Raw genomic sequence first — 9,602 nt, forward strand, 5'->3', positions numbered from 1 at the left:
AATGTTGGACAGCTGTAAAATCGTGTAGACAGGTTGTCATACAGCAGTGGGGGCTTTTCTGAAAGGAGCCCATTGCTAAACATTAAATACACACACAGCACAGCACAGCAGCTGCGCGGACACACGCACAGGCGCGCGCACACACACACGCACACGCAGGCACCGAGGAAAGTGGCCCAGGCTGGGCTGTGCACCACGTGCTGCACCGGGGGGGGGAGGGGGGGAGGGGGGCGCGGGGCGGCGCTTGCAGCTCAAGTGGGTGCCAATCAAAACATCAACTTCAAATTGTATCTGAAAGATCAGCCTAGGACCTAAGGGCAGACACATCAGTTGGAGCTCAATTGTTGATCAGATCACATCTAAGGGATTTAGGAGCACAGAAGAGCCGAGATTTGAGGAAAGACACCCCACTGAATCCTTCCACACTCCTCCTTCTCCTCCATACCTAGGTTGCAATATATCTCTGACAGAAAGAAATCAGAACGAAAAAAGAAAATTAGCGGCTCGATTTCTGTTCTCTCGCCCTGCCTGGCTCCAGTAAGGGGGGGGGGGGGGGGGAAGGAAAAAAAGAGAGAGAGGGAGAGAGACACAGAAAGAAAGAGAGATCCAGAGAAGCCCGGGTTTGTTCCGCTCCCCTCCCCGGCTGTTCAGGCTCCCTCCTCCCCTTCTCTCTCTCTCTTTTTTTTTTTTTTGTATAATTCCTTCCCCCCACCCCCTTTTTTTTTTTTTTTTTTTTTTTTTAAATATTTCTGCCGCTCCTGCCGCCGCCGCCAGTGCCGCCGCCGCCGCCGCTGTGCCCGCGCCCCGGAGATGTCCTTCCCCCAGCTGGGCTACCCGCAGTATCTCAGCGCCAGCCAGGCGGTGTACGGGAGCGACCGGCCCGGGGTGCTGGCCGCCGCCGCCGCCGCCGCCGCCGCTGCCGCCGCCGCCTCGGGCCGGCCGGCGGGCGCCGAGCTGGGCAGCGGCTCGGCCGCTGTCACCTCCGTGCTGGGCATGTACGCCAGCCCCTACAGCGCCCCCAACTACAGCGCCTTCCTGCCCTACACCGCCGACCTCGGCCTCTTCTCCCAAATGGTGAGTGAGCACCGCGCTGCCTCCCGCGCTCCCTCCCCCCCCAACCACGTCCCCTCTCCGGGCCCGCGGAGCGCGGCCCCCACGCGTGGGGCAAGGGGGATCCGGCGGCAGGGGCGGGCGGGGGCCGCGGAGCCCAGGGCGGGGGGGCGGCGGGGCGGCCGCGGGGGCGGTGGCGGATCCCGCCAGGCGCCGGGGCGGCCGCGGAGAGGGGAGCGTGTGTGCGGCGGCTGTGGGGGCAGAGGGGGCCGGGGCCGGGCCGGGGGCGGCGGGCTCCGTCCGCGGGCGCAGCCCCCACCCGCCCCGCCGCCGCCCCCGCCGGGCAAAACTCCTCCGAGTTTTCCTTCTTGGCGGTGGAAGGGCTGAGCAGGGCTCCTGCCTCCGTGTTGTCGGCTTCCCCTGGAAACTCGGGGTTTGGTTTGGGGCTTTTTTTTTCCCCCCTTGTTGTTATCGGTGTTTCTGTTGACGGGTGACATTGTCGGTCCTTGTTGTTTCAACTGGCTTTCCAGCGCGATCCTCTTTCCGCCCGATCCTTTTCTTTGCCGCCGAGCTATAAACAGGTTCCGTCCGAAAGGCCGGAGTGCGGTGTCGGTGACAGGCACGCCGGTTTATTTCAAGGCATTTTTTTCCTTAAGCCTTAAAAATGGCCCTTCCTTTCTGTTCCTTGAACTTTTCATACTCTGTTTATGGCGAGTCTCATAGATCGGATTTGTATCAAGCGAAGGAGGGCATCTACATCCCATTGTAGGCATCGGGGCAGAAAGGCATACTGGCGTTAACTCTAGAACAAATCGCCGTCACCCAGATAGTCCCCGTGTCTCTTTTTTTCCTTTTCCTCAGAATGTAATAGTTAATAAGTGATTTTTTTTTTAACTAACTGTTTTTTTCTGTGGTGTCGTTGAAATGTTTTCGTTGCCAGTATCTCCAAATTTCTCGGCGGCGGTACGCGTGGGTTCCACTTCATATCAAAATGCCCCTCTTTTTCTCTCCCCCCAAACATAAATGTGTGAATATTTATAACTGGGTGCATGCACGGCGTAACTTGTGAGGCTTTTTAATACGTGTATGTAGGCAAGTGGGTAGATCCGCTGTTGAACAAGGGTCAGCATCAGAACACAGATCATTTGGTGCTGCAAACATTTCCTACGAAGGCACTTTGAACAGCGTGCATTTCCTACTCTTTTTTTTTTTTTTTTAACCTTGATTTTGGAAATGCAGTAAAAGTTGAGACAGAAGCAATGAGTGATTTACAAGTGACTTCTTCAAAAGAATTCCCAACAGAGATGACACAAAAATATCATTTCAGCAACGTTAACAAAAGACAGCGAATAAAGGGAGTGCAGAAAGCCTCCTCTGTAACACGTTGCAAAAATTACACCGTGCTTCTCTTTGTGTATAAGCTTTGTGTCTGAAATTAAAATACGTGTCCCTTTTTAACCGTTTGACAAAGTTAGATTAGTTTCTTCGCGGACATTTTAGAAGAGGTTCATTTTTAAGGCTGACACGAATTTTGTAAAAGTAATACTAAGAACGTATTTCTGGACTAGAAAAAAAAAGTGAGTAGAAGCAAGGAAAAAAAAAAAAAAGAAAACGGCTTTAAACGTTAGCTGCTTAGGAACAGTTCTTTTTCTACTCGCAAAGTATCCTGGTGTTTTGCTACAGTGATTTGCCATGCCGGTGATATTTTGAAAGAAATTCTAAAATTTCTGCGAATTTGTAAGTCAGGAGCTAAAATATTAAGTTAATATCTGGACAATTTGCGGTAATAATGAGGCCTAATGAGGTTGCTAGAAAGATAAAATGTTATTTACCAAAACACCTGATGGGATAATTTGACTTGCTGTGTTTTACTACCGATGATAAAAAGAATATTGATTGCAAATAAATCACCGTCTCTAAACGCTTGTAAACAATTTGTGTTTGCTCTGCCCGGATCAAAGTAAAACTTATGAGATAAAGTGTCTGCATATCCATATTGTACAATGCGTGGGTCAGTTTCCATTCCAGAGTTTAAAAGCTCTCCTAACAGTTAGAAGTTAATGTTTTACACCAGAATCGTAGTGTCTGATTTGGGGGGGGGGGTGTGTGGGGGGGTGTGGGGAGGTGTGGGGGGCGGGGGAGGAGAGTTGACTTGTGTGTGGAAAATCTCTCACATTCTAAGTGTCTTCGTACTGAAGTTGTGCATTCATCTCCCCAGTCCCGTCTCACACCAACTGCTTTTAAAGGCAGCTCCGGGGCCAAAGAAGAACGCTCTGCATGCATCTGTAATATCCTCCTGGATATTTTGCAGACAAATGCGGCGTTGGGCGCAGGCACCGGTTTGTAACTGCGGTGTAGTACCTGCTTTCTCGGCCTGATCATTTCCAGGGCACGATAAATCGTCTCGCCGAGGCGAACGCGAAGTTGCTGCGTTTCCATCGCTTGATTTGGTTTGGTTTGCGGAGAAAATACGCATGATGTCTGGCAGAGCCCAGCTTAGCCCCTCTCTCTCCCTTTCCCAGCAAGACGGGGGGATCTTTTGGGAATACCGCTGTCTGATCTAAACGTGAAGAGCCTGGAGCGGGGAGGGCCGAATTTGCCTGTGAAGACCCTTTGCACCGCTCAAAGGCGTATTCCGGCTCCCGGAGTAGCCTATTCAGGTCTGTTAGAGACGCTAACGAGATAATTGATGTGCTTTTTCCTCTCCGCTTGTCTGAATGTGTTGCAGGGCTCCCAGTACGAGCTGAAAGATAATCCGGGTGTCCACCCCGCTACCTTTGCTGCCCACACTGCCCCCGGCTATTATCCCTACGGACAGTTCCAGTACGGGGACCCGGGGCGGCCTAAAAACGCCACCCGGGAGAGCACCAGCACCCTCAAGGCCTGGCTCAACGAGCACCGCAAGAACCCCTACCCCACCAAGGGCGAGAAGATCATGCTGGCCATCATCACCAAGATGACCCTCACTCAGGTCTCCACCTGGTTCGCCAACGCCCGCCGGCGGCTCAAGAAGGAGAACAAGGTGACCTGGGGCTCCAGGAGTAAGGACCAAGAAGACGCAAACCTCTTCGGGAGTGACAACGAGGGGGACCCCGAGAAGAACGAAGACGATGAGGAAATCGACCTGGAGAGCATAGACATAGACAAAATCGATGAGAACGATGGGGAGCAGAGCAACGAGGAAGAAGAGGAGAAGCCCGAGCTCCTGAGACAAAGCAGTGAAGAGGAGCACTTGGAAAAGGAGAAGGATTTGGTGTTGTCAGGGTCTGAAGGGCTGAAACCCAAAGACGCGCTGGCCATGGTGAAGGAGGCCTCTGACAGCAGCACGCGAATCATCAGTCCCGGGGGACAGAACAATTTACAGATGCCATCTCACAGCAAACCCAAGATCTGGTCTTTGGCAGAGACAGCAACCAGTCCCGACGGTGCCCTGAAATCCTCTCCCCCTCCACCCCCTCCTCCCCAGGTTAACCACACTTCTCCACAGATCCAGCACCCCGCTTTTCTCCCTAGCCATGGACTCTACACATGCCAGATTGGCAAATTTCACAACTGGACAAATGGGGCTTTCCTCACTCAGAGTTCCCTGCTAAATATGAGGTCCTTTTTGGGAGTAAATCACCACCACGCTGCTCACCACAACCACCACCTCCAGGCCCAGCAGCAACCTTCTGTTCTAACAGCAACCCTGGGAGCCCTAAGCAGTGAAAAGCCTTCAGAGAGGACCAGTCCCAAACACATAGGTAATGAATGCATCAGGCATCCACCTCTCCCTCCACCCCCAACACAGGCACACGAACTTCTTGAGGAATGGTGTCGGGTTCAGCCCTGGTGTAACTGATTGCTTTTAACGGAGTTACAGACAGTTACCCTAGCGTGGATTTTTTTTTTTTCTTTTCTTTTCCCCTGGAGCATGTTGATTGCATACATTAAGCCCATTTCATGTGGGCTATTACATTCTCACCCTATACGCCCATCAAATAAGATGAGAATGCAGAACAGCGCTGTGAAAGATATTCCCCGAGTTTTGCTTTCCTTCCCTCCTCCCTGACCCTCACCTCCCAATAATTTGAATGACAGTCAAAACCGCGGCAAGAAAAGCTTGCATACTCCTTAAATATTGAAAGTAGGGAACAGTGCTGGGTACACGCGCACACAAACACGCATATACCCATACACGTCTGCACAAGAGGGTGAGAGAGAGGTGTGTTCTCTGCACGCTGTCCACATTTTTATTGTTGTTATTCTAAAATGGTTCTCCTGTTTTTGTTTTTGTTGTTGTTTTTTTTTTTTTTTCTCCTTCTGTCTCCTTCTAGAAAGAGAAAATGTACCGAGAACCGAATCCCCACCTCAGCCGCTAAAATCGCCCTTCCAGCCTGTCCGTGACAAGTGAGTTTGTTTGTTTGTTTTCACTGCAGGAATGTTACTTATGTGAGACAGAGTGTTTGAATAATAAAGACTAATTATAACACCTAATCGTCACCACAATAATACATACAGACAACAAGAACAACACAGAAGTTGCTGTAATCTTTTCAAAGTTAGGCTAAATTGCAATTGTACATAGCCAGCCTGTAACTTTTCTGAAACTTAAGAGACCTCAAAGATCTTGTGTTAATTACACCAGTGACAATGATTTCTGTGCAATTAACTAACGCTAGGATGCTATAGCGATAGACAGGCAATTATGGGAAAGGATTTTCTTTTATTTTTTTTTTCCTGAAAGATTGTTACGTCTTTTTTTTTTCCTTCCTCCCTTTCCCCCTGCAGCTCTTTGGCTCAGCAAGAGGGAGCACCGAGAATTTTAACAGCTCTCCCTTCCGCTTGATTAAATGGTTTGGTGAAAAAAATATTACAGAGACTGGTATTAAGGACAGGAAAAAAAAAAAAAAAAAAAAGGAAACGATATAAGCGACTCCCATCAATCTCTTTTTGCAATAAGGTGGTGCAAATCCATAAAAGCGATTACACAAATCTGTAGATGGATCCCCTTCTTCATTGTACCATTTCAGATCGTGTTATTCTAACCATTCTTGGATTATTTGTTTGGTAAATGTTTCCCATGTGTTTGTGTTTTTTCTGTATATAGAGTGATTTCAGATTGTAAATAGCGCGTCAGCAAAACTTGTCTAAATCATATATTTTTGTCTAATAAACTAAATGAAATTATGAGCTCTCTTCAGGTATGTATTCTGTTGCTGCAGACCTTATACATATACAACGACTCTATTCGAACATTTATAATTTGTTTCCTAAAAAGTGAAGTCTTTTTGCCTTTGGGTAACCGAAACCTGAAATACCAAATCCAAGCTTTTAATGACTCTTGTAGCTATTTTGTCAAAAACAAGCCGCGAGCTTCCCTTTTCATACACGTAAACCTAAGAAGCTGAGTGAAGCTGGTTCTTGACTAGCAAAATTAAAGTTATTTTTTTCAATTGTGATGAAGACCTGTTCTGTAGTATCCATTTTCCGAACATAAATAGATCTGACTTCCACTTAAGTTATAAAATACGTTCTTGAAAATGAAAGGGACAAGTTTTCTCACTGCTCCCTAGAGTATAACTTTGCTGTCTAAACTGCTTCCTAAATTGGATCAAGAACTTGAGTGCTTTGGTATACATTCGGAACGAAGCCGAAAAAAAATATTGATAGATTAGGAGTTAGAATGAATTGTAACGATTTACGCTTTAAATAAACACAGAGGAAATACGACTGTGAAAGATTTTTTCCCTGTGAGATTAAGCACAATCCTAGCAGAAAATAAAAAAAAATTATATGGCAGCTCTTGCACTTCCCAGAAGAAAGTTCTGCGATTCCGGTCTGTTGGTTAAAAGGAGACTGAGAGGGACAATCTATGGGTTTTTAAAGGCATTAATCTCCCAAAGACGGTCCGTTAAAAGGTGTAATATTTTGAGTGTTTACTTCTTTTTTCTCCTAAATGAGAACACTAAATGAGCATTGAGGTGCTAATAAGATACCAGATGGTTGTTGGTGGTGGAAAATGGAAAGAAGCAGCTGGGAAAGTCATTAAGAAATAATGTGGTGACGCCCTATCCAAACTGAACCAACCTCAAAACAGGACTTGTCGGAAACAAAACGAGATTTTCAAATAAAATATTAATAAAATTCTTGTCACAGATCAGAAAATCGGTCTAGATTTAGCTGCAAAAGTCTTCGCAAGCGAAGAGGGGTCTCGGTAAAGTGTCGCTTGGAGGTCGGTTGACAAAGCAGTGGAGGCGGAAGGCTTCCACTTTTTGCGTTTTTCAGACGGATTAGAGAAACAGACTTTGTGCGGGATAGCTGAAGGGCTGTCTCTGAGAAGAGACTCATTTTGACATCCTGCGGTTCCCAGCATTGCATCAATTAGTTTCCTTTCTGGCTTTTAGTTGTTTTGTTTTTCCTAAATCACGGGCAGTCCCGCCTTGGTAACGGTTCCAACAAAAGAGTGTATTACAGGTTTAACCGAACCATAACAACTTAGCTGTCAGTTGGGAGAAGGGAGAGGGAAGAAGCCTGTTTTTTTTTAAAAAAAAAAAAAAGAAAAAAAAAAAAAGAAAAAAAGACCTAACGTCTGTGAAGCCACACGGCGCCTCAGATCGGTGCTGGTGTAAACCTGACGGAATTGCTTTCTCTTTCCCATCAATTAAAAGAAACAGAAGCGGCCCCGCACCGGTTGCCCCTCTCCCCTCCTCCCCTTAGGGCCCACTTCCCAAACCCCTGGCGGGCGGCGCAGCCGGCCCGGAACAGCCCGGCAGTGCGGGGTGCCCCGGTCCCGGTCCCCTCCGCCGCGCCCCCGGCCGGGGTAGGTGGGCTCCGCTCCTCCCCAAGGGGGGATGTCGCGCAAAAGGCGCGCAGGGATGCTCCTGCCAGGCGGAGCGGCGGCGCCAAATGGGCTTGGGAGGAGAGAGAGGAGAGAGAGGCAAGGAGAGGGGACCGCTTTGCGGCATGATAACGTCAGAAGGGACTTTAATTGCGTAGAGCGAAGGAGCGTGAGCGTGTGCTTGTGTCTCTGTGCCTGCCTACGCGCCCGCTCCCCAGCCCTGACCCTCAGCGGCGGGCAGCGACGGGCGGAGCCGAGCGGTTCCGAGCGGAGCCGAACGTTTCCGAGCGGTTCCGAGCGTTTCCGAGCGGGCCGGGCATTGGGCGGGCTCGCAGCGCCCTCTGTGGGCTGCCGGCGGCACCGCCCCCCGCCCGGCCCTCCGCGGCGGCCGCCGGAGGTGCCGGCCCGCAGCTCCGCTCGGCCGGGGGCGGGGGCGGGGAGGGAGAGGGTGCCCGCCTTTTAATTCAGCCAGAAAGCCAGCAACATCCTCCGGAGCGTGCTTCCAGTTTTGATTATCCTCCGGAGAGTGATAATTCCCACTAGTTATCTGGCTGGCAGTTTTCCGCCCGCGGAAGCTTCAGCATCTCTAGAGCCGGCTCTGCTGCAGAAACTTGATCACTGCTTTTCATCTGCTTGTTTGAATTTCCCAACCCCCTGCCCCCCAGGAAGGCCAGCGGTTGCGAAGCTCGCCTCCCCAACCAGCTGAGGGGGGTCACGGCGGGGGTGAACGAAGCCCCGCGGGGTCAGCGCCGAGCCAGCACCGTCCGCCGCCCCCGCGGCCTTTGCCGGGGATGGGCCAAAGCACCCGGCTCCAGCCCCCGCCCCGCCCTGGGCTGGCCAAGGCGGACACGCGCCCGGGGAGGTGGCGGGGGCGCGCCCGGGGCGGCGGGCGGCGCGCTCGGGCGGAGGCTGCTGGAGCCGCTTCCAAAGTTTCTGGACGGGAGCGCAAAAGCGACTTCCCCTTAGAGAAGGGAAAGCCCAAAAGTAATAAGGCCGGCTGCAGCGCCGAGCTGAGAAACGTCGTGTTGTTCGAGTGGGAAAAGCTCTCGCGTGGGTGCGCGCCTAAGCGCCCAGCGGCCCCCGAGGGCTGTCGTTTTAGCCTAGCTGTCACCTGAAGGAGAGGGCTAATTTCGTTCGTTTCCCTCCCCCGCTAGCCGCACCGAGATGGCCATTCCTCCTGGTGGAAGTTTCAGCGAGAGCGGTCGTCGCGTTACCGGGCGGAGCCCTCGGAGGCGGCCGGTGCCGGGCCGGTGCGGGGCGGGCCGGGCACACCCCGCCCCCCACCCCCCGCTCCCCCGGAGACCCCCGCGCCACTTTGGGGAAGGAGCGGGGGCTCCATGTTTCCTAGGTTTGGCTTGTCACGTGAGCCGTGCTGGGAATGATCGTTTACGTCACCCGGGCAGGAAAATAATTTGTAGTTTTTCTGTCGTATTTTCCTTTTTCAGTGAGATCCACCCTGGCAGACGTATACCAGCAAATACCAGCGTGCAGGGAGAATAATAAAGGAGAAGCTTAAGCTAAACGATTTCCCTTAATTGGGAATGCTGCAAGCTGATAAGAGTAAATTGGAAAGTCCTAGTTCCCTACCTCTTTCCCACCCCCCCCCCCCTTTTTTTTTTTTTAAACGCTGACGGTACCCGAACCTGGTAAATAAAGTCAATAGGAAAATTTGCATTGAATTGGATGGGAGCTACATCGAGTGATACTTCTTTTAGAACAACAACCAAGATAC

At 50.8% G+C, this 9,602-nt stretch overlaps 1 protein-coding gene across 1 annotated transcript; it reads left to right on the forward strand.

Annotated features, from left to right (window-relative positions):
* Positions 1 to 691: 691 nt before the first annotated feature.
* IRX1 (iroquois homeobox 1) lies at positions 692 to 6,759 on the forward strand. The gene is made up of 4 exons (XM_075084463.1): positions 692 to 1,074; positions 3,779 to 4,793; positions 5,367 to 5,439; positions 5,821 to 6,759. Exons 1-4 carry the CDS (start codon positions 811 to 813, stop codon positions 5,876 to 5,878), a joined length of 1,410 nt encoding a protein of 469 aa, XP_074940564.1. The 5' UTR covers positions 692 to 810; the 3' UTR covers positions 5,879 to 6,759.
* The last annotated feature ends 2,843 nt before the right edge of the window (positions 6,760 to 9,602 follow it).

This window comes from Phalacrocorax aristotelis, chromosome 2, assembly GCF_949628215.1.
Source record: "Phalacrocorax aristotelis chromosome 2, bGulAri2.1, whole genome shotgun sequence".
NCBI lineage: Eukaryota > Metazoa > Chordata > Aves > Suliformes > Phalacrocoracidae > Phalacrocorax > Phalacrocorax aristotelis.

Coding starts and splice junctions, on each gene's coding strand:
- IRX1 (XM_075084463.1), top strand. CDS start 811: ATGTCCTTCCCCCAGCTGGGCTACCCGCAGTATCTCAGCGCCAGCCAG. Junction 4,794..5,366: donor GACCAGTCCCAAACACATAG/GTAATGAATGCA, acceptor GTCTCCTTCTAG/AAAGAGAAAATGTACCGAGA. Junction 5,440..5,820: donor TTCCAGCCTGTCCGTGACAA/GTGAGTTTGTTT, acceptor TTCCCCCTGCAG/CTCTTTGGCTCAGCAAGAGG.